Source organism: Phlebotomus papatasi, chromosome 2, assembly GCF_024763615.1.
Source record: "Phlebotomus papatasi isolate M1 chromosome 2, Ppap_2.1, whole genome shotgun sequence".
Taxonomy (NCBI): Eukaryota; Metazoa; Arthropoda; class Insecta; order Diptera; family Psychodidae; genus Phlebotomus; species Phlebotomus papatasi.
The window spans coordinates 45,278,240-45,304,351 of record NC_077223.1 but is presented as its reverse complement, the minus strand read 5'-3'; the positions used below and the strand labels follow the sequence as shown (position 1 = coordinate 45,304,351).

General features: G+C 33.5%; 1 protein-coding gene across 4 annotated transcripts in view; it reads left to right on the top strand.

Annotated features, from left to right (window-relative positions):
* LOC129801249 (uncharacterized) overlaps nucleotides 1-26,112 on the top strand; it is a 48,681-nt gene that overhangs the window by 10,007 nt on the left and 12,562 nt on the right. For all 4 annotated transcript variants that reach the window (XM_055846129.1, XM_055846132.1, XM_055846131.1 and 1 more), the window contains one exon: nucleotides 10,152-10,478. In XM_055846129.1, coding sequence (XP_055702104.1) covers nucleotides 10,421-10,478 — 58 coding nt within the window. In that variant the 5' untranslated portion in view covers nucleotides 10,152-10,420. The remainder of the gene's footprint in view (nucleotides 1-10,151; nucleotides 10,479-26,112) is intronic.

The following is a 26,112-nucleotide window of genomic DNA, read 5'->3' as shown; positions in this document are numbered from 1 at the left end:
GATGTTTTTTTCTTAAATCAAAGGGGCAAATTAGCACTTCCCACAAATGCTCTTTTTGACACAAAACTATACATCTTGTTTGTTTGTGATTGGATATTGTTAAGAGGTGACTGATCTCTAAAATAAATACAACATGAGACTCGTATGCCGACTATATGTATCGCCGACACCATTTATATGTGAAAGCTACGAACTTAGTGGAAGATCTAGTAAAATTAATCTACAAACTGAATTACGGAAACTGTCCAACACATTACTCGTTTGACACACAAAAGTTTTAGTTTCACCATTTTTATGCTCCTGTATTCTCCACATAAAAAATAAAAATCTTATTTCAATAATAAATTAATTAACATAACCCATTTGACAGAAAAAGTCATATTTCAGCCATTCCTATTCTTTAACACTAAACCTACCGACCATTTTTGGTTGCATTTCCTAGTGCGCCTGGTCACATAAAATACCGCGGTAGAGTAGGATACTCCACAAATTTTTTCTTGGAAAATAGGAAAAACTTAAAATTTAAACAGTGAAAAATATATTACATGCATATATTATGAAATTCATAAAGCTTGATAGCGACATTGTACCGTTTAAACATGCGATTTATTTACTCTTACATTTAATACTTCACGGATAAGTCATATTTCAGCCTTTTATTTAATTCAAAAATTCTTATTTAGCAGATTAGAACACATTTCTTATAAAAATCTAATTTCACCAATCATTTTTGTCATCCAAATATTTTTTTCGTTCAGTTTTATTCTAATGAAATTTCATAGAAAAGCATCAGACAATGTGAAATACAACATTACTTATTGAATAGCAATTTTTCACAATGTACATATATATATATATATATATATATATATATATATATATATATATATATACATGTATATAGATGGGAAAACTAAAAAAAGGACACGGCTCTCGAAATGACTCACCCCTTCATCAAAATGCGCGAGTCAACCACACCGCACTCACACACGCGCATGCCCATGCGCCTACTTTGGCGCCATTTTTCCCTGTCACATTTAGCACTGATTTTCACTATTTTTTAATAATTATTTTCACTTTACACATTTTCCAACGCTGGAAAACTCCGTATCTTTGTCCTGAAGGTTTCCTACGATGTTTGAGAAACCAATAAAATAAGAAAATAACTTACAGGTGCATTGGTGATATTCGCAGCATTTCACCGGCTGTTATTCTCACAATTTTTCACAATGCAACACATTTTGGTGCCTTGGGTGGTTCTATGGTGCACAAGCCTCATGAACAGAGTCACTGCAGTTGATTTTTCACTAATAAATAGCTGTTTTTTTTTCACGGAAAACACAAATCGACGCACAAAACAATTCTGGCGGTAAAGAAAGTGACACATGACGCATCGCGCTTGAGTTGGTGTGTGTGAGTATATTTGAGCCGCCACACTGTCACTTAAAATGGCTAAAATTGATATTTTTGTTAACTTTCTTTAATTACTCCTTCCAAACCCGGAACCGGGTCTAAAGCTTTGCGGCGATCGATAGAGCAAAAAATAAGCTTTTTTTTCATACCAAGCACAAAGCCCCATCTCCTCCAGATTTTGCCGGATGCTCAAAAATATGTCTGAAAAATACAGCCCTCCAATTCATCGCAATTTTGTTAGAATTTAGCAATAATTATCCACAAAATACCTTACCTAATAAAACTTTAGGAAGTTTTCTTTCTAAAAAAATTCATTTGTCGGAGGTTTTCCCCAATTTTATAAAGAAAATGCAATATATTTGCAGAGGTAAATTTTCCATTTATCATCCCATTTTTCGCAGTGTATCGCTCGGCAACAAATTTTTCATTCGGCTTTTTTCTTGGGCACCACTGGCTTAAAGTGTTAATTCGTTATTGCTGATTTAGTAAAACATATTATAATCCTCGTAATCTTTGCTATTTCTTTAATATTCGGAAGTAAAATCACGAGGTGCATGTGACAGCTTCATTTTTTCTCCATTTTATTTTGGTGGAAAAATCCACATAAATTCCACGAGCATTTCCATGGATGTATTCTATATGAAAAATCCAGCATAAATCCATTAAATTTTCCTTGGAACCTATTATGGAAAATTCCTATGGAATTTTTTAAGGCAAATAGCGGAAAATTCCGAGGATTTTTTCGCTTGTTATTCCTATTCCGCTTTCTTTTGCTATGGGGTATTCTTCAGTATTATTTGTGGGAGCCATGTTTCCTAACTAAATCTATCACAACTTTTATGGCATGTTAAGAACACATCTGGCAACACTGTAAAGTGGTATAAAAGTGACTACCCCATAGCAAAAGAAAGCGGAATAGGAATAACAAGCGAAAAAATCCTCGGAATTTTCCACTATTTGCCTTAAAAAATTCCATAGGAATTTTCCATAATAGGTTCCAAGGAAAATTTAATGGATTTATGCTGGATTTTTCATATAGAATACATCCATGGAAATGCTCGTGGAATTTATGTGGATTTTTCCACCAAAATAAAATGGAGAAAAAATGAAGCTGTCACATGCACCTCGTGATTTTACTTCCGAATATTAAAGAAATAGCAAAGATTACGAGGATTATTATATGTTTTACTAAATCAGCAATAACGAATTAACACTTTAAGCAATAAAAAAATATTTTGTAAAAAAAAATAATTTTTTCGAAAATATTTATTAATTAACATAAAAACAGTATTATTTTAGGTTGGCGACCTATTTAATGTAATCACTTCATTATTATCTACACGAAACGCAGCATCGCATAATTAATTATATTATAATTGCCACATGAATCACTAGAAATGTTTGCGGAAGGTTTGGAAACAAATTCTAAAAGTTGCCGCAACACCATTTTATTTGTTTGACATTTCAGAAAACTAGTGGAAAAATCCATATAAAACACTATGGAAAGATAGTGGAAATTTCCATATGTTTTTTCCAGCTTATCCCGCGGACGTTTCACGTGTGAGTTTCCATATAAATCTTCCGCGGAATACCGCGGAATTTAACGCTGGAATTCCAGCATGTCGTACTAGTAAATTCCATGGAGCACTATGATTTCCATGGAATTTCCGGCTTTAAATTCCATAGGAAAACTTAGTGGAATTTTAGCGTCAAATTCCAGCGAATTTAGCCATTTGGACGCAAGTTTTCCATTGGAATTTTTGCGGAATTTTGCTATGGGGTACCCCATAGCAAAAGAAAGCGGAATAGGAATAACAAGCGAAAAAATCCTCGGAATTTTCCACTATTTGCCTTAAAAAATTCCATATGAATTTTCCATAATACGTTCCAAGGAAAATTTAATGGATTTATGCTGGATTTTTCATATAGAATACATCCATGGAAATGCTCGTGGAATTTATGTGGATTTTTCCACCAAAATAAAATGGAGAAAAACTGAAGCTGTCACATGCACCTCGTGATTTTACTTCCGAATATTAAAGAAATAGCAAAGATTACGAGGATTATAATATGTTTTACTAAATCAGCAATAACGAATTAACACTTTGAGCAATAAAAAAATATTTTGTAAAAAAAAATAATTTTTTCGAAAATATTTATTAATTAACATAAAAACAGTATTATTTTAGGTTGGCGACCTATTTAATGTAATCACTTCATTATTATCTACACGAAACGCAGTGTCGCATAATTAATTATATTATAATTGCCACATGAATCACTAGAAATGTTTGCGGAAGGTTTGGAAACAAATTCTAAAAGTTGTCGCAACACCATTTTATTTGTTTGACATTTCAGAAAACTAGTGGAAAAATCCATATAAAACACTATGGAAAGATAGTGGAAATTTCCATATGTTTTTTCCAGCTTATCCCGCGGACGTTTCACGTGTGAGTTTCCATATAAATCTTCCGCGGAATACCGCGGAATTTAACGCTGGAATTCCAGCATGTCGTACTAGTAAATTCCATGGAGCACTATGATTTCCATGGAATTTCCGGCTTTAAATTCCATAGGAAAACTTAGTGGAATTTTAGCGTCAAATTCCAGCGAATTTAGCCATTTGGACGCAAGTTTTCCATTGGAATTTTTGCGGAATTTTGCTATGGGGTATCCCCATTGCAAAAGAAAGCGGAATAGGAATAACAAGCGAAAAATTCCTTGGAATTTTCCACTATTTTTCCTTAAAAAATTCCATAGGAATTTTCCATAATAGGTTCCAAGGAAAATTTAATGGATTTATGCTGGATTTTTTCTATAGAATACATCCATGGAAATGCTCGTGGAATTTATGTGGATTTTTCCACCAAAATAAAATGGAGAAAAAATGAAGCTGTCACGTGCACCTCATGATTTTACTTCCGAATTTTATAGAAACGGCAAAAATTACGAGGATTATAATATGTTTTTATAAACCAGCAATAACGAATTGACACTTTGAGCAATAAAAAAATATTTTATTAAAAAAAAATTTTTTTCCTAAAATATATATTAATTAACATAAAAATATCATTATTTTAGGTTGGCGACCTATTTAATGTAATCACTTCATTATTATCTACACGAAACGCAGCATCTCATAATTAATTATATTATAATTGCCACATGAATCACTAGAAATATTTGCGGAAGGTTTGGAAACAAATTCTAAAAGTTGTCGCAACACCATTTTATTTGTTTGACATTTCAGAAAACTAGTGGAAAAATCCATATAAAACACTATGGAAAGATAGTGGAAATTTCCATATGTTTTTTCCAGCTTATCCCGCGGACGTTTCACATGTGAGTTTCCATATAAATCTTCCGCGGAATACCGCGGAATTTAACGCTGGAATTCCAGCATGTCGTACTAGTAAATTCCATGGAGCACTATGGTTTCCATGGAATTTCCGGCTTTAAATTCCATAGGAAAACTTAGTGGAATTTTAGCGTCAAATTCCAGCGAATTTAGCCATTTGGACGCAAGTTTTCTATTGGAATTTTTGCGGAATTTTGCTATGGGGATTATACTTTTTTTTTTAAGCCTTCAAACTTTTGTGCAGATTTCACTGGCCATACGTTAGTCAGAGAGGGTGTTACTCAATCACCAAGCCCTATATGTACATCGAATCACCAATACCAAAAGAGCAGGGACAGAAGATTATGTTTTGAAGGTTACTTACCAACGCTAAGAAGACGACATATTTCCAAATAAAATCTTTCCTTTTCTTTGTAAATTTTCCTCTTAAAGACGTTTGGTTTAAAAAAAAACATCGAATAAGACATTTTTAAGAGATTGGTTCCTTAAATTACGATCGCGGCTCAACACCAATATTATCACTGAATATGGCAAATAGTTCATACAAAAGATATTTGCAATGCACAACACATTTACCGTCTGTCCCTTAATCTCAATTTTATCCGAAATGTACAACTTTTTTCGGAACGGAGCGAGTATTTTTTTTATACTGTAATACGGACTTCAGACCTGAGACTTGCCCCATAGCTTAAATCCTCTAACTCCTTATCAGGCAAAATTTTTGAGGAAATTGTTGCTCCAGATTGTATATTAATGGCAAATTATCCATTAAATTTTAAGGAATCAACAAAATTGTTTGTTATTTTGATATTTGAGGCTTTCAGGAACTGGGCTAAACCTCCAGTCTGAAGCCGGTATAAGACGTGTATCGGTTCCGCGGATAAAGGCTCTGCCGTTATTTTGCATCCCTAAAGACTGATTGTGCCTTGTCCCTAGGATTAGCCCTCTAAGTGTAGGTGAAGTGTGAGCATTGAGCATCTTTATCGGCATTCGTCGTTTGGTTCAGCAACTGCGCTAGCTGCATTTGCATTGAATGGTCAGCATTTGTTGTAAGCGACACATCGCTGCGCAACGTTTGCAATGATTGCAGACACAAAACAGATACAGTTAGCACAGTTGCTAAGCCAACAGAGGATATAGTGAGCTTGCCTTACAATGGGCATAAGACTATGCGCAGGGAACACTCATGCCCATCTTTGGCATAACTCTCTTGCAGACAATCAGTTTTTCTTCAGCTGTGAGTACAAAACCACCCCTAATAAAGCGTGGAATCGAATGAATTTCCCCATGGAAAAATGGCTCTCAAATCTTAGTCGCAGTAAATAAAAAAAAACCTAATTCAGATTTGGAAAGGTCATTTTATTGTGATTCTTTTAAACCATTTCTTTGCTTTATTCCAATGGATGGTTAGAAAACTCCCGCACCTTCTTCCTAATTCCCCTCATGAGGTTCTTAACAAGCTCTTCTCCATGGGATCTGACGACGTTTTTCCATTTTTTGCTTGAAATCAGGCAAATTTTTGGCTGGTTTAGCCTTTTTCCTGAGATCCTCCTTCAAAATTCCTCAATAGTTCTGGTGTGTTGGGTGGATTAAAGTCTTCCTGCACATAAATGACTCTATTGTCGTTGAACCACGCAATCGTATCCTTAGCGTAGTGGCTTGATGCTAGATCTGGCCAAAACAATGGTGGAACATCATGGCTTCGATAGAGCGGCAAAAGACGTTTCTTGAGACACTCATGATCCCGGTCATGAAAAATTCTTGACTTCGAAGACTACACAAGCAAATTGCCATCCAAACCAAGTATTTTTTTTTGGGAACTTGATGTAGTTCTTGTATCGATACTTGCTGTGTATACACCTGTGCGAGTCTTTGCCGTATAGTATTGTTGTCCAGGCAATTGGTGGAAGTCGGCTTTCATGATGGTTTCGTCGTCCATTAAAACACATCTTTCAAAACCTTTAAGAAGGTGATCATTCAGCTTTATGGACCTTGTTTTGGCGGACTGTCGTTGCTTATCTGTACGATGAGGTACAGGTTGGGCTTTATAAGTCACGAAATTCTTCTTCTTCTTAATTTTATGAACTAGGTAGTGTGAACTACCCGTATTTTTGGCCACATCTCGTAGGAATAGAGAAGGGTTCCTCTTAAAGTACCCCAGCACCCTTTTCTCCATGTCGCGGTCTCGAATTCCAGGTTTCCTACCACCAGCTTGCTTTTAGACAATGGTCTTTGTATCCTTGAATCGCAATACTACCTTTCAACAAAGGACAATGTAACGGACAATGTAACGATGCGTGCGTAGTTAGGAAGGAATTCATTTAGAAAGCAAATGTAAATAGAACAATTCCTGGTCCACCCGATGATATTCTAATATACGTTATTTCAATATGTTATGCGTATAGGGTAAAGTGATACAAGTTCGACATAGTGTTACAAGTTGGACAATTCGCCGGTACAAGTTGGACAGGGATATTTTCTTGATAAATACAGTACTATTTTTTTAAGCACAAGGAACCAAATTACTATAAAATTAAAGCATTAAAAATATCCAAAAGAAAATGAAGTACTAAATTTATCAAGAAAAAAAGCCCTGTCCAACTTGTACCATGGCCCAACTTGTACCACTTTACCCTATATCTTATTTATGTAACTGAATGATGAACTTCATTATGTTTATTTCAATTGTAAAAAATAGTTACAATCTCTCGATTTAAGAATGATTTCCTTACATTCAGTAATCATATTAGGTGAGATTCTTAACAATCTCACCTACTATAATCCTAACAAAATTTCATGTCGTCCGATCGACCTCAAACTTGGCCAAAATGTGTTTCGTCACTTCCTGATCACGAATATATATGTGGCTATTTTACGTTCCCGGCCGGCCGGCTGGCCGGCCGGCCGGCCGGCCGGCCGGCCGCTCTTTGGAGCTTAATAGCTCCTAAACTAAAAAAGATATCGACTTGCGGTTTTCGGCAAAGGTTATATATCGGGTGAAAATTGCAACTTGGTGCATTGACCCCCCACCCCCCACCCCTCCTTCCGCCATTTTGAAGACCCCCCTTTTTTTGTTTTCTCAATAGCTCCGCCCCTATGGCATCGAGCGTGCTCAAATTTTAGTATGTTATAGCTGGGCCTTAGAGCTTTCCATCAATACCAAACTTAAGATCCCCCGACCCCCCTGACCCGAGCTATAAGGGTCCAAAAAAAAATTCTTAAAATGGCCATAACTCCGGTTTTAATTGTCAGAATTTAAAAAGTGAGGGCTTTTTGGAAAGCTCTCGTGAAATGCCACTTCCCCTTCTAACATCGCAAGTTCATAAAACCACCGCTAGGGGCGCTTTTTTTAAAAAGAAAATTTTTAAATCTTAAAAGTTAAATAACTCAAAAATTCCATTGTGCATCGGGCTGAAATTTTAGTATGTTGTAGCCGTTGATTATACCTATCAAACAAAAAAAACCTTAAGTCGATCTAAGACCCCTGACCCGAGCTATAAGGGGTCAAAGTTCGAACATTGACCGGCCTCTATCTCCGGTTCTAATTAACATAGCGACATAAATTTTACCTTTTTGGTTTCGTCTCGATGAGCGCTTTCAGATGAAAGTTCAAAAAGTCACCACAGGTGGCGCTGTGATAGCGTCAAAATTCATCGAAATTCAAAGTCACTTTTCTCAAAAACGGCATTGTGCAAGTTAATGAAATTTTAGTATGTTGTAGTCCAGTCTAGGACGTTTCCAAAATGGTGCGTATGCGCGCTGTGGTTTCAATAGAACCGGAGATATGAGGGGTCAAAGTTCACGAAATTCAAAAAATCATATCTCCGGTTCTATGTGACCGATTTTGATGAATGAGGGCTTAAACGAAAGATCTCACCAAATGCTACAACTTTCTAGAACACTTGAACTTCGTGGGACCAACACCAGGGGCGCCACAGTCGAAAAACCAATTTCAATATCACATAACCTCAATTATCTCGACTGTCGCTGATCCGATTTTGATGATTACTTCAACATAATTGTAGAGCACATTCGTCTCTACATTTCGTCCATACATCATTTTCCGCTCAGACTACGCTATCACTCCGATTTTGCCGTTTAAGTGTGAAAAAATTGATTTTTCCAATAATAACGCTTTGAAATCACTCAGATGCCAATTTGACTGACTCTACTCCACCAAGACACTTAAAATAGGGGTTTAAATGGAAAGTCCCGCAAAGTACAACAATTCTTTGATATAGTTGAAGTTCAACAAATGACTACTTGGGGCACTCTGGATGAAAAAACGAGTTCAGAAACAAAAAACCTCGCTTATCTTGGCTTCTGAGTAATCGATGAGTTCAAGTTCTTCGGCAAAATTATAGAGAACATTCTGGTCTACATTTCACCCATATAACACTTTTCTGTCAGTTCATCCAAATCCTTGATATTTTGGTTTAAATACAAAATTTGTATAATTTCACGAATTTGATTCAAGATAACTGAATGGCGTCTCCCAACTTCAGCATCAAATCGAATTTGCATGCACTCCGAGTTAGCTCACGTTAAGAATCTCACCTACATAAGCCGGTTAGGATTATCTGTCCCTTTCTTATTTTAAAAATGATCAAAAATAGAACCGCTTGTTTTGTACTCTTATAACACTCTCTCGATAATCAAATTCTGCTAATTACTTGACATAATTTTGTGTAAAGTTAATAAATCTTTTAACAGTAATCTCTAGAAAAGAATATCGGCCTATACGGTGTTTGAGGCAAAAAAAAAAATATAATGATTTAAATTTGAGAAAAGTTTTTCAAGAAGCTAATTGCTAAAATTGGAAGCGACTAAAATTGGTATCTTTCTAATGCTCTTTCTGAAATTCATTAAAAAAATAAGCTGATTTGTTGACGGAAATGCTTTTGTGTAGGGAAAAGGAAATTGTTGCGTTTTATTTTAATTATTTCCTTTCATATAATGAGTGTTAATCAATTTGATCAATTCTATCCGGTGGATAAAAATTGATCTTTTCTGTGGAATCTTAAAAGTCTTGTCTAGTGGTTTGCAAAAGGCATTTTATAATTGCATTTTTAGTATTTTTTAGTAAGTTTTAATATTGTCTGAATTTGTCACTCTATAATTCTCATATAAAAAAAAACAGCATTAAATCCCAATAGAAAAGGCACTAATTATAATAAGTGAGAGAAACAATTAAGTCATTCTTCTGCTGCAGCATGTAAGAGTAATTTTCACTATGTGGATGAAATTTAAGCAATTGGAGCGGAAATGATTAAGATTTTTAACATAATGTACCTTTTGTTTACTCCAGTATCAACTAGCAATTCTCTTGAGACTTGAGAGTCAATTTTTTTTTCAAGTGTTTTTATTTGCATATTTTCAGTTTCACCACGGTAAACTGCAATACATCAATTCTGTACCATCCTCCAAGCTTTTTCTTCACACCCTCAAATGGAATCAATTGAAGATGGGATAGAAGTCGTGCTCAGCAGTGAAATGTGTATAAAATGTGAATAGAGTGTGAAAGAAGAGATTGCATATAAAATTTGCGCGGCAAGAGATCATAGAAGAAGATTGTGCAGATTAGAATTCCTGTATTGTGGATAATTTTTTTTCTTTGCCAAACGAGCTCAAAAGTGTTACGGAGAAAATATGAACATCACAGATTATTTTGGATATTTATCAATCCTGATTCTGGCATCATTTAATGGTGAGTATTCAAGTATTTTTATCAAATTATATTGGGAAAACTATTTTTTGTTGCTTTTGCGGTAATTTTGGTAAAGCAAAACAATTGAATATTGCACAAGATTGATGCATCACGATAAAATAAAAGAAAGAGTTATATGAGTCAGAAACCATTTATATTCCCGGATCACTAATCTCATAAAAGAGTCTTTCTTGTGTGATCGATTAATAAGTTTCCCAAGATCGTACACGGATGTGGGAAGGTCTCACTTTCACTTCATGACTTTGCCCCTATTCTCTTTTCTCAACGTTAACTTGTGTCCGCATGAGATCAAGAAGATTATGTACCACAGAAACTCTATATTTATATACAAAATCTTTCTCTCGTTGGGTGTTTCTTAGCAAAAATTGATGATACTTGAAGAGAGTGAATAAAGCGCGTTTGTGTTGTGCAAAAATGCAAATTGAGTCACAAATTGTACAATTGTTTCCAAAACGGCATGTCTCCCTCGTGTGTTGTTCAAAATTACGACGATTTCACCTCTTCGTGCAAAATTCTCACTTATGCATGGAATTTGTGATTCAAAGGGATTTACACAAAATGTACTATTGCCTCAGAGCACTAGTTGAAATATTTCTCAATTTTAATTCAATAAAAATCATATTTCTATAATTTCTCCAATCTATTATAAATATATTTTACAGACAATTCTATTAGACTTTGAAATGTTCCTTCTTCATGAATGATTCATAAGTTGGTAATAATATGATTTTCACAAAATAAACTATATTACAAATATTTGTATATTAATAGCAACGTTAGGAAATAACATGAAATTGCGAGTAAAGCATTACAATACAGGATACATTAATATATTATATTGCTGTGGTAACGATGAAACGAAATACCAAAATATTCATACTACTACTACTACTTTAGAAGACATTGCATTTAGTTTAATTAACCGGACATTGATTCCGGATGAGTTTCTAAAAACTGAAAGTACTGACGAATTCCTTTGAAAAGCTTATAATGATTGTCATTATAAAATGCCATTGAATAATGTTATCTAATGAAAATCAGTTAAAAAAAACTATGCAATAGGAGAATATGGGGTAAAATATCAAAATGAGTTTTATTCACGAGCCTTCAGAAAAAAGAGCTTATTAATCAGCTTATTCATGCAGGAAATTCATCAAAAAGAAATGTCCTTTTCGAGCGATGCTCTACTGTAAAAAAAAATTTTTAAATCCACTGATTTATTGTTATCTCGTTTTTGTTAATCGAATGCCCAAGTGATCATCTCCGTCTTAGTATTAATTGCAATACTCAGACGATTACTGGATCCAGAAATACTGGAGATAAATATTGTTCATATCTTGGAAAAAGCTCATTAGTTGTAAATAGAAGATTTTTGTGAAAAAAAGTTTATTAAGGGAACACGGGAAAACGCGTCATAATTGTCAATGAACTTTAATTCTTTACATTAAATTCCTTCAAAAACTATTTATTCATGTAGTGTGTAATGTCCTAGACACACTTGCGACTTAAGCCGAGAGACGACTTGGTAGAAAATTATGGAAATGTAGTTTAATTATTATTTCGAATACAATTACGCTAAACCGTCTCTCGGCTAATCCTCAGGTCTGTCGAGGCCTTAACAATCCAATAGCCTCTACACATTAGAGATATTTATGTCCATATTGAAGAGTTTTTCCTAAATAAACGTAGGGTATTTGCTTAAATATGGACATAAATTTCCCTAGTATGTAGAGAACATAAGAAAAGATTTTTTTACCTAGACTTTAAATCAGAAACGTTAATGAAAGAAAATATGACTAAAATCGACACAATGGCCTCAATTCTGAGACCAAGAGCAAGATCAAAATTTCAAGCTGTCAAATATTTTCAAGATCAAGATTTCATATTCTGACGCGAAGCATTTGTGGAAATTAAAATGTCTTAGCTAAGAACCAAGACTTCAAGATTTTCCACACTTAACTGAACGTCATTTCTGACAAATATCTTTTTTTTTTAAATTTCGCCATATAAATTAGAAAAACTAATTATAGGTTGTATTAAATAATATATGACAGAATATTATCGGGAATAAAAGAAGTGCACAAAAAAAATTTGTGACGTGTGATAAACCCTGAAATATTTATGAAAGATGTCATTCTTTTGCAGGTATTCTCAGGGTGTTGTACTTCAAAACGTACATCTAGAACGTTTTGAACCATTACGATTAAATCACAAGATTAAACATAGTATTTTTAATAGTCATTCTCTTTTTGTATCATCTCTTATAGAAACATTCTTCATCAAAAACGATTTCCGCATAAAACTCTTCAAATTGTTAGTATCTTGAAAATTCCAAGCACCCCGAGAGGTTCTTGGAATAATTTCAAGAAAACAAGAAATTTGACGTCCTTGAAATCTTCTTAAATTTTGGTTTCAGAATTGGAAATCTTGATATCCACACGGTTTGTGTCTTGGATTTCAAGATTCCAAGACATTTGACAGATTTGACATATTGATCTTGATTTTTTGATTTCAGAATACCAAAATCTTGAAATTTTCTTGATCTTGATCTTGGTCTCAGAATTGAGGCCATTGTACGTATTTCTAGATGTACATATCGAAGTACACCACCCTGAGTATATTTGCAAAACAATCACATCTTGCATACGCATTTCTTGGTTTATCACAGTTCACAGGTTTGATTTGCACTTTTTATACTCCCGTTTATGGACTCTCATTTATTCTTTAATACGTCCTATAAATAATTTTGCTAATTTATATGACGAAATTTCAACAAATTCAACAGAGAATTGAAGATATTTGTCAGAAGTGACGTTTCGTAAAGTGTGGAAAATCTTGAAATCTTGGTTCTTAGCTAAGACATTTTAAGTTCCACAAATGCATCGCGTCAGAATATGAAATCTTGATTTTGGAAATATTTGACAGCTTGAAATTTTGATCTTGATTTTGGTTTCAGAATTAAGGCCAATTGTGTCCTTTTTTTATCCATACTTTGCATGAACCGCATGAACAGTCTGGATACACAACAATTTTCTGTACCCGCCCAGACAGTACCGCTTGATGTTGTGAATGTAAATCCTCCTTATAATGACAGTTTTCCTCATCTGGGAGACTATTCCATAACTTTCAACTTAGTTGGTCAAAATTCATATCTCCTTTAAGAACAATTTGGACTATCGGAGGCAGCCGAAATCCGGAAAGTCAAAATTCCAAAAGCCAAAATCCCGGAAGGCAAAATCCCGAATGTCCAAAATCCTGAAAGGGATGAAATTGTATAGAATGGAGGATAACATGTAGAATAATTTCCCAAGATACAGAAAATTTCCCTTTGCCTCCAGCAAGCGCAGGTGCAATCGCGTGGGAGTAGCTATGACACTTTTAAGAATTCGGAATTTTGGCTTTCGGTATTTTGACTGGGACCCTGGACAATAATCTTTGGCTTGGGATTACCATATCCCCTACAAAAGTAAAATAGTTAGCTTAATAATTAAAGTTGTCACGTATATTTCCGACATCTAAAATTTGTAAAAGAAAATTTATTATTATTATCTAGAAACATGATATGCTGAACTTTGTATCTGGTACAATATTAATGACACAACACTTTTATCTTGAATGAGCTCTGTACAAAGCCCATAACTGGACAGTGTAAAGAAATTAATGATTTTTGGGATTTCTCAATTTATCTGTAATATAGTGAACTAAATCTTCAGAAATTTTAGGAAGAAAATCATTAATTAAATTACCTATTTTATGAAATTGAATTGAGGCTAAACCCCGCTATTTTGGATAACAGTACACAGATATAAGGAAATCTACAGAAGCAGATAAAGAGTTAATCTGCATTACTCTCTTCTAAATTAATTTTTACTCTTATAATATTTTTTTTGAGCTTTGCATTTTGAAAATCTTGAGATTCTGTTCTATTAATATTACAGGTTCTATCAAATTTTTCTTGTTCAATTAACACTGAGTTCTAAATATTGAAAAGATTTTAGTTTACAAGATTCCAAGTCGATTTGCTATTATCATAAATCTTATTACGACGTGATACGTCATATTTAGGTAAAAAAATATAGTAATTTTGTTTTGTAGTAAATATAAGTTTTGTGTACATTAAATTAAATTATTAAAAAAAATAAAATAAAAGCAGGGACCAAACCAAGAGACACTCTATCAATTATCAATGTCCAATTGCGTGGAAAATTATAAATTTATTGCTCATGTGGTTTGCATACAAACAATGCAATAAATATTCGTTCTTGTCAGTAATCAGCTTATAAACCATCAATACATATATATAATTTATACACTGCATATGACTATCGAATATCATTTCTTCTTCGTTTCTCATGATCATTTATAGTTGTTCCTTTTTTCTTACAACGTCAGATCTCATTCACATTTTAGAAGAGAAAAACCAACCGTAAGTGCTCCAGACGGAATTTAATCAAGGAAAATTGAAGGGTGAGAAGGATTTTAATAATGAATTGGCCCTGGGACTGAGAGAAACCCTAATGGGTGAATGATGAAAAAATGATCGATGATGAATATCTCGTGAGATTTTTTAATGTGTCTGTCTTAGTTTTTTTTTTTTTGTTCTCACAATCAACCTTCATCTGTTCGTCTGCATTAAATTCATCTTAGCCATAAAGAGAGTTAACCATAATCAAAAAGTTATATTCAAAAGAAACATTTTCATCTCTCATGTGTCTGATTGGTTCTTGTTGGGTTTCTTTTTGTTATCCATCACAATCGAAATCCTTTCGTATTAATTTATTTCGTCTCTTCTATCTTCGATTTGTGTTTCTTATAGTGCACATAAAATTCCTCAACTTGTTCATTTATCCACCTGATTCAAGGTGCATCATTTTTTTCATTCTTTGTGTGTCTCTCTCCGTACTTTCCACCCTCTAGAAAGAGAATTCTGCAGATAAAAGAAGGTGCGTATGTGATTGGAACTGCATTCGAAGCACGCATAAATTTCTTTCTTCAGACACTTTTGTAGGCCACAGAGGTGCGCCTCAAATGGAACACTTAAATTGGATTTTATACTTTTCTTATGTTAAATCCCCAATAAGCACTTCTTCTCAACATTCTCGATTATGACGCTTTACTTTCTGCCTTTTCAAGCACCTCAATATATTCCAAGTCTTTTGTGTTTGATCTTACTTGCAGATTGCAACCCCGTTCTTTTCCAGTGGAAACAAGAAAGCTTTTTGGGATTTTGTTTTTTTGATAAAAAAAAAGAATCTTGCTACAAAAAATATTCCACGGAGAAAATACTTCTTTTATCCATATAGGAAAGTGTTTTTTTTTTGTAAATTCTCTCAAGTAAATTTATAGGTATGTTGTTTGAAATAAATCTTTCTATTCATTAAATTACAAGTTCTCAACTCCTATTTTGCTAAAAAATATACCTCTAAATGTTAATAGACTTTGCTGTATTGTGTTAAATAATATTTTCCGGGGTATTTGGTCACGCGAGAATTTAAATCTAAATAATAAAAATTAATACAGTATAGTGTTGAAACGATAAAAGATTTAAAGAGAAGAAACTACCACAGTAGGAGAAATCTCAGTAATTATTTATATATGTTTAATTTGATATGATAATTACCGTCATAATTACTATGAGATATTTATTCTGAACATCTTTTATTGCATACACCTTAAGCCTCTTGAACATAAGAATCTGCAGAAGTAAATAGATAATCATCCTAAGAATATGCATAGCACACCGCCTATTACCGATGAATGAACTTATTCTCTAATTATATATGTTTTTCTCAAGATTTGGTACATGATTTATGCAATTATATCAAACGATTATCTTTAATCTTTAAGCTTTAAGGAATCTTCAAAAAAATACTATCTAATTCCTAATTTCCATTGTTTACAATAATTTTTAAAAGCATTATTTAGATTGTTTTCTTGTAATACAATAGTTTTATAATTATAAGTGACGTTATTTATCGTTGAACGGTTCACAATCGATATGAATTGATTTATAAAAAAAAATACTCTAAAAATTGTTCAAAATAGATTAGAATCAAAGAAACACTTCTTCGATAGTGAACTCCTATTGATACTTTCATCAAAATAGTGAAATTTATTTAACGTAATTATATAATTAAATGGAAGTAGGGGGAAGTAGGGCACCTTTAAATTGGGGTTGCTTTGAAATTGGGCTCTTTTCTCCTATTCATAACGATTCGTAACCGATTCAATACCAATTCATAACCGATTTAAACCGATTCATAAATAAATCAAAAGAGGGCCTAAAATAGCTTATTGGGTGTTATTTAATTTAAATAAATCTTAGGGTAAGTGTACCAAATTCCGATCAACTTGCAATTCCGGACACATTTTTGTTCCTCGAATTTCCATGAATTTTTAGTTTCTGTATAGATTATACAATGCAAAGTCATTAAAAGAATTCCGGAAGGGCAAGGAACTATGAGAATGAAGGTGGTCGGAATAGGCCACCAACGCTATGTCTACATTTTGATTTATTTTAAAATGTATTAAGAATGATTTTAGAGAAAATAAAGACGATATACTGTCTACAAGGTTCCAAGCAACACTCTTTATAGACAAGTAACAGAAAAATCAATTTGTAATTTTAAAAATATTACATTTCAAACTTGAGACTGGCGCTTGCATGCAACTATGCCGAAATTTGGCACACTTACCCTATTTTTAAATGTTTTTCGAACCTTATAGCAACATTTTGTGCAAGTAGAAAGCTATTTATCTTTCATTCAAGACTTATCTGAAGAATCAAACTCCAGTTTTGAGTTCAACGATTATATCAGATGAAAGGAAAATTTTATCCCATGAACAAACCACTAGGGAGATTCCCAGGAGTCTTCGGTGCATAGCACGCATACGGTAAGTGTGCCAAATTTCAGCATAGTTGCATGCAAGCGCCAAAGTCTCAAGTTTGAAATGTAATATTTTTAATAGAAATTGATTTTTTTATTCCTTCTACTTAAGGAGTGTTGCTTAGAACCTTCTAGACAGTTTATCGTCTTTATTTACTCTAAAATCATTCTTAATACATTTTAAAATGAATAAAAATGTAGACATAGCTTTGGTTCCCTATTTCGGCCACCTTCATTCTCATAGTTCCTTGCCCTTCAGGAATTCTTCCAATGCCTTTTTTACGTCATATCGTTTGTCGAAGCTTTGTATTGCTTCGTATGTATTTTTTGCATTGTATAATCTCTAGAGTATGTAAAAACTAAAAATTTATAGAAATTCGAGGAACAAAAAAGGTGGCCGAAATTGCAAGCAGGCCGGAATTTGGCACACTTACCCTATCACTTGAATATCCTTATCTAAATGAGTCTGAGGATTAAATATGATTGAATGATTAATATTTTTACTCATTTTTCTCAACAATAAAGTTTAAATGGTCTTTCATTTATACATAATAATGAAAAAATTACATATGAAGCGACAATAAATCACTGCTTTTGCAGAATATCAAATAATGTGGTTGTTGGGATAAAAAAGCAGAGTAGAAAGCGTCACTCGATGTAGTCGTATATACTGTACCAAACAAGTGGAAGAATTCACAGTAAAGACTTTGCAGAATGAAATGAATTCATCATTGTTTAGTGCTGAATTTTTTTCTTTATCTACATTTGTTTTACCAACTATTGTCTATTGCTTACTTTTTTTTCTACTCTTCCTTCTGTTGCTTCTCTTTCCACGTAAAGTGCCCAAATGATGGTTTTCAACTTGAGCTCTTGCTTGGAGCATGTAGAAATAGTTTTTTAAGCGATGAGTTGATTAAATTGTTGGAGCTCGTTTTTCATTCCTAGATTTTAAAAGAAGTATATACACAACATAGAATACAGAAAAAGTCAAGTGAATCAATTGAAGAGACACACACAAGAGGTGAAAAAAAAATACGCGATCAAGAGCTAAATGGTGGTTGGAATTATGGGAATTTGCACTAAAGTTCCCTTTTGTATAGAAAGAGAGTACATAAATAATTCAAGAATTGAAATGCAAATGTGGCAAATGATTGTGAATGATGATAAGCATAAATTCTTCCCTTTTGCTCTCAGCACAGCAATGCCATACAAATCTTTCATTCTAAATACTTTTTCATTTTGAATTGTCCCTTGTGTTTTTTTTTTTGTAATTTAGCTTGCATACCTATGCCGCCCAAGGTAGACCCTCTGACTCTCTATGGGTGAGAAGAATCGGAAGAAAAGACTCTTGGGAAGATGAACAGAAAAAAAACATTACTTAAGAGACAGAGATGTAATTTCTATTTGTCCATATGTTGTAGGCACTTAGGTTTTCTTTTTCTCACAAACAACACTGTTTCTTGGTCGCAAAGGTTAACGGCGTTTTAAGTTTGTCGTGCATTTACCGTGGTAAAAGATGTTCAATATTTCAAATTAGGGAAAATAATAAAAAAACGACATGTTCCGTTTTTATTGCAAGAAAATTGTATAGGACATTAGGCATTTTCTCACAAAATGGATAACATTATCTTCGGGACTTCACATGGAACAGTCAGTTCGTAAATAATACAAAATTCTCACGTAAAAGAAATCAAAGATTCGGTTGATTTACGTAAAATGTCTACATAATGAATTTATATTTTTTGACACGTGCTAAAATTAAAATTTTTGTGCTAAAATTCACTTGTGAAGAGACTAAAGTTATTTGTCATGGTTTTTGTTGCAGAAATTATTTTAAATACAATATAATATATGAATGCATTGTAATTGAATATCTTATAACAATTTAAAACAAAATTAAGTGCAAGAAATTTAGTGTTAAATTAGCTACAATATTACATGCACGCCCCTGGCAAGTTGCCTGAAATTTGAAGCCACTTTCTCATACTTCGATTTAAATTTATATGGGATTTGTTTGCAGTCGTGATCGTTAAACTAAATAACAAAAAAGTGAGAAGTTTTTCCGTATTATAAGATACCTTTCCGTATGGAGGGATAAATATACTAAATTTTTGTTTAAATAAATTTTTTCCACGGAGCACTGTGAGCTGAGTCCGAGATCAATTTAGGAATTAACTTGCCACATGCTTGATTACATGTATATAAGGTATAGTGCCCTAACTCGATAGGGTTCCTCGACTCGACCGGTGGGACAATTTTTGAATGTTTGATCGGTTTGATAGTCAATTTCTATGTAATTCGTATTATTTATGTAATAATTGTCCTATGAATGTTAGATCATACTCTAAATATTACAGCAAATATAAAATTGAATAAATAACTCTGCCGGTTGAGACGAGGAAGCGGTCGAGCGAGGACACTTTACCTTATTAAGAAATAAACAAGTGATAAGCTCAAATAAGCTTATGGCAGTTAAGTTTTTTTTTTACAGAGGAATTTGGAGTGCTTTCAACTCGTGGTGCGCGTTGAGAAAACTGTTCTGGGCGGCCAAAACGGATCAAATTGGGTAGACAGGATTCTTTAGTTCTAAAATTTAACTCAAAATCTAATTTTCATGCGATCCGGGTTGCGAGCATTCCGAGGTCCCCTATAAGGATATCGTCTACCATAAGCTTATCTGAGCATTGGTCATTTTCTATTTTAAATAGTTTGAATACAGAAGGCTAACACAAGAAATAGAAAGTTCATTAAAATCGGTTAATAAACATTACAGATAGAGTCCGGTCACTTTTGTTATAGTAAGGGTCAGGGTAAAGTGGGGTCGCGTGGGAACAGATGTAACCCACTAGAAAGGTCTCGATCTTAAATACAATATACCAAAATTTCAATGAAATCGCTTTATAAACACCGTTGTAGTATTTCACGAGACCTATCTAAAACACCAAAATTTTTCAAATTATGACAGAATCGGAACTTTGAACTGTGGGACAAGATTGTTATACGACTTTTTCGCCTTTTTCTAAATCAAGCTGGTCCTTACAATTATTTACAAGGGCATAACATTTCCTATGTTTCCCATAAGTTTCTAGCGCGCCGAAAAGACTTTTGGGTTTATTAGCTGTTTTCTGTCAGTGTAGAATGAATTAGCAAAAAATATAAATGCAAAATAAAAGCCAACTTAATATTGAATGGGCAACCTAAAACCTCAAATTGGCAACCTACGTAGTTTTGGAGATATCTCGTGAAATGTGTACGAAAACAGGGAAAATTTTATATTAAAATAGGTCGCATTTTTCAGAGCTAATATCACCCCCCTGATTATTTAGATCCACAACTGTTTTATCTATTCAAATTATACATCATGTTAAAACCCAGTGTCCTTCAGAAATATGCGATAAAATCGTATAACAATGTAGCCCCACAGCTCAAAGTAGCCCCACCTTCCCCTATGGCCCTTTGAATATTAAATATTTCACTCTTTACAGTTTGGTTCAGGGCGTTCAGGGGGTTCGGGGTGGACTTATTTTTTTAATCAAAAGTTTTTAGGCCCATCTATAACATAATAAAATCTGCTAAGGGGCTGAGTTACTGAGAAAACAAAATTTTGGGGTGTTCCAAAATGGCGGAAAGGAAAGGAGGCGTAGATCTGACATCATCGAATTCTAGCCACTTATCGACATTTAGCCTTTGCCGAAAACCTCTTGTCGATATCTCCTTCCGTTTTCTCTCCAGAAATGGTTATGCGAAAGACGAGACGTCCACGAAAATTGATTTTTAGCGCATATGATATTCGTAATCTATGAGTGTCAAAACGTGTAAATCCAAAATTTGGGCCCAATCAGACGAGGTCAAATTTCACTTTGGACCACAAAAGCTAAGCTCAGATTGTAAAGAATCTCAGCTAATATGAAGTATTCGAAGCCAGAGTCTGTGCGAAGCCTGAAAGCCTTCCTCTGTATCAAGTTTAGTATGAGTACTGAATATATCAGTGTATTTTCAGTACTTTTAGTATGATAATTATATAAATCTAGAATATTTCACTCTGATACTAACAAACATCGTCCAACTATTGCAAAAGAACAATTTCAGCCGGTGCCTTGCATGAGTTGCTTTATGAAGAATTTATGGAATTATAAAAATTATTTTCTATATTAAATTTATAAATCAACAGAGCAAAAACGAAAAAAAACGGATTCTTTTGCTCATACATAACTTGCGGGAAGACTCACACAAGGCAGTATAAGATTTCTCTGAAAGATCTCCAAGAAGAATACTAATTATTGAAAATTGCTATTCTCTTTAAATTGTTATTTTGTCCACTCGAAAACCTATTTTATATTCTCTAACCTGCATTTACACCTTTTTTTCTGCATTTCTCTTCCATGTTAATGTTCAAAGAAGCTAAATAAAGTCAAATAAAAATCTATTAGCACTTTTCACATTAAAGTTCTTTTCGTGTTGCGGAGAAGGTGAAGTCGAAGAAGTGATGTAAAAATAAAAGAAAACAGTTAGTCAATGGCATTCGTCGTCACACCTTTTCATTTGTAGATTGAATTCTTTGCGGTGTGGACTTTTCAGTGTTATGGCCTAGTGAAATTTTTAATGGTTCAACAGTGCCAAAGAGAAAGGTTCTCTCTTTCACTCTGAATCTTTCTCCTGGGACAAACACTCATATCTGTTGTATATATATATATTAGTTAGTAATTAACTTGAATGGCAATAATAAATGATTAATGAGTTATTTAGTAAAAATCAAGGCATCCCCCATTGGCTCTTTTCACAGTTATATAGAATTCCATTCCTAAACGCACATTTAGAAATTATATTTCTCACAAAAAAACTATAATTAGAAAATTCCTCAGGTCCACCACAAACACTTCTGTGTAAAATATATCATCAAAAGAGAATCATAACTTTCCTAACAACAGAAATTTCCCCTGTCTCTGTACAGCTTTTCCTCCCGCGCAATAAAATTATTTTAGAGACATTTTAAGTGGTATAATTGCGAAAGTGCAACGAAATAGAGACAATGGAAGAGAGATAATGTGCCAAGAAAAACGTGGATCGCATATTTGAAGAGTATAATACATATATAATAGTAAAAACAGTCGTAAGCCAAGTTAAGAGCCTGGAAATCACTTCCACAAATTTATTGTTGCATGGTTGTGATTTTAGAAATTTCAAATGCTATATATGTACATTTTCTTCTCTGTCTTTTACTTCTTTAATCTACAAATACCACAATGTGCAAAAAGAATGCAAATTGATATAGGGGGAAAAAACTTTAATGTTCTCTTCAATTATTGTCCATCGAAATATTTTGCAGATATTGAGAAAATCAATGTTGCGTTTAATTAGCGGTTAAAAGAAATGTGGGAATGAAAGTTTTTGTTTTGTTCTCTAATACCTAAGCATTGACTTATTAATTATTGACTTCTAAATATCTATGTTAGTTTGGTTTTTCTTTAAGGAATCTTAATAAAAGACGATAAAATATTCCAAATTTGCGAAATGCTCGAACTTGTGACTTTCAACTTACGACTTTCAAAATCCTTTTTTTTTTAGATAAAAAAAAGAGTCATGAACTAAACAGGGCCTTGAATAATACCTTTCTAACGAACTGAAACATATTTGAATCGGCTGATAAAAACATTTTTTGGAATGTTTTTAGACTTTCAACCGTGAAAAATCGTTATTAAGAAAATAAGGAACTAGTGAAAAATTCAAATCGTAATATTTGTACGAATATTCACTTAGAAGAGGTCCTCAAAAAACCCCAAGTCACTATTTCAAACCGTCTAGCTTAACAACATACAGAAAGGACAGACGACCAACTTCGTATAATACGTTTAACCCTTTAAGGACAAAAATGATCGATGATCCAAAAATGAAATTGTTCCTACGGCCATCTAAAGGTATGATTCGCTCTAAAAAGTCAGAAAAAGTGATTTTTAGTGATCTTCAATTTTTAATTTTAATTATAAATAACCTTATTCTTAAATATACACATATACTTTTTTTTATTGTAAGTGCAGGGGCCCATTAAACCTAATAAAAAGTGAAGCTATTTTTCACTTTTCCTTGTAAAAATGTTGCAGATATTGCACCGCGAATTAACAATTTTGCTCGTAGTTTTTGTATTATTTCGGCGAACACCATTAAATATGTATTTTTAGATAGCTTTTAATGCACGATTTCGAAATATATCAGACTGATAAGTCAATTCTCTTTAGAAAAAAAAAATTTCCAATAGTCTTCAGTGGCTCCATGCATAAACGTATGGAAAAATGAAATGTCAATAGGCCCCTGGTAAGTGTGACCTTTTGTCCACTTTGGGGCTGATGCCCCAATCAATGGCTCACAGCTCAGTCAGAGCTAGCCATTTTCCTCTCACAATGCTTGTTAGGGCACTATCATACAGAGCAGTATTAACTGTTTTTTAATCTTTCTATTAACATAATTCATTGTAAATTTTAAATAAATACTGTATAAAATTATACATCCTATGGATGATTGGCATTTACAACCTGTGATGGAGATTTCCACCGTTTTCAATCCTGAGGTTGGTCATCAAGGCTAAGACGGCGGTGGCCGCTAATAATTACAATGTACCTGTGATGTTCTTTATAAGCATTGCTGATCTAATCTTCTTGTCCCCTAAAGGGTTAATAGAGGAACTAGATCTTGCCGCAGTAGGATTTCTAGACTTGCATTATTATTTTTCTTAAGAGAGTTGTCAAAGCGAGTACTGTACCCGTTATGCCCTAGACACACTTACGACTTAAGCCAAGAGACGGCTTAACGCAATTATAATCAAAATATTCATCATATTACTTTTTCATCAGTTTTTGACTAATATGTCTCTCGGATTAAGTCGAAAATGGCTTAATCCGGCTTTATATTAATTAAATATCTAATCCTGTTGAATATTGCAGTACAATCGCGTTCTATTGTTGGCTAAAGTAATACTCTATTCGTTCAGAAAAAATTATACGTTTTTGCTATAACATTTTGTTCCGTTCCAACTGACTCGTTACCCCTTAAAAAAGGGTCGTATTTTGGTAGAACTTTGGAAATCTAAAGTTTCGAGTTTTTTGGCATCCGCTGTTTGTCCGTCTGATCCATCCGGCTTTCGCCAGCTTTAGAGTCCAAACAGAAAGAGACAGAGACTGGGTACCTTCGGAGGGGCATCCCTTAAGTCGACCCAAGGATCGCTAACATGTCCCACCCTTCCTCTTCCTCTGCAAAACCATGTTTTTTGGTATTGCTCGAAAACTCGTCATTCGATTTTTTTTATTTTTGGATAAATGTTTTAGAGGTTAGCTAAGCAGTCATTTTGCCCTTACACGAAATTAACCTTGAATCATTCCTAATGACAATTTTTCAAGGTCAAAGATTTAAAAGGCTAGTGAGTGTATTTCTCAACCGAATGATATCGTGTTTTGGCTCATTGGAAAGGTATTGGAATTTCTAACAAGACTGAATTGGGTCCAATCGTTTGTGAATCAGTCGTGAACCGATTTATAACTGATAACTAATTTTTATCTGAAGTTCAATTATATTAGTCCTAAGCTATTTTAGGCGATCTTTTGAGTGTTTTGAGTGAATAAATCTTTTCAATAAATCGGTTGTGAACCGGTAAATGGTAAATTATGCGAAAATACTTTTGAGATATAGCTTCTGAGTCACTAGTTCGAGCATTTCGCAAAGTTGGGATGCTTTTGGACTCCTTTTTAAATTCTAATACGGATAATTTCTGATGACTTAGAAAAAAAGCAATTCAAATCCGGGATAGTTGCATCATAGAGTAAACGCTTTACATTTTAACCCATAGCAGGTTCTTATTTTGTGTTTTTTTCTTTTGCAATACAATGAAACTCCAGTACTCTAAAGTGGTATTATTTTCATGACTAATAGCCTAAATGGTTTTTTTGTTAATAAACTAGAAATATAATGTTGAAGTCTTTTGAAATAGTGACGTCTCCAGATAAATGGTGCTGGTTTGAATTCGTTTTTAAAGTATCAGGATCGATATGTAATAGCAAACAAAAATTTCCGTGATCGATTCTAATAATCTGATATCTATAATTTTGTTCATATTTGTTTTATTCTTTTATTGTTATGAGTCTTCTCTTATAGAAGAGAGTTTAAGAATGCTCCAGAATAAGAGATAATGTTGTCTTGAATGCTGGAAGGTTAAAAGAAGGAAAAGAAATGGTTCGTGAATTGCAAAAGGTATCATCATAGATGGATAGAGCACCTATAGTCATAATTTTTACAACGGTACAAGGGAGTGTGTTATACATTGTACACATACTAACTGTCCATTAAGAACCACAATCTTACAGCATTGCAAAAGAGTCTCCATATAAATAGAGATTCACTCTCTCGCTAAAAGAACATTTTCTGCGTCCCGTGGACTCTTTTATATTGATGTTTTCTGCCATGTGAGAAAAGATTTTATTGAGTCTTTCTTTTATGATGCGTGGGAGAGAGAGGAATTATTCAGAAGATCTAATGTTCTTATAGAATTTTTTTTTCTTTGAAATTTTGCAAAAAGAAATTTCACAAATGTTGAAATACTAAAAAAAACAGTCTTTTTTTTCATTGAAATTTTTCTCAATTGGAGATATTTTTGCAGTGAGGTTGAGAAACCTCAGAGATTAAAGAACAAGCTCATGGAACGGAAAGACATTTCAATAGAATTGATGTAGAGTGAAGTTTTT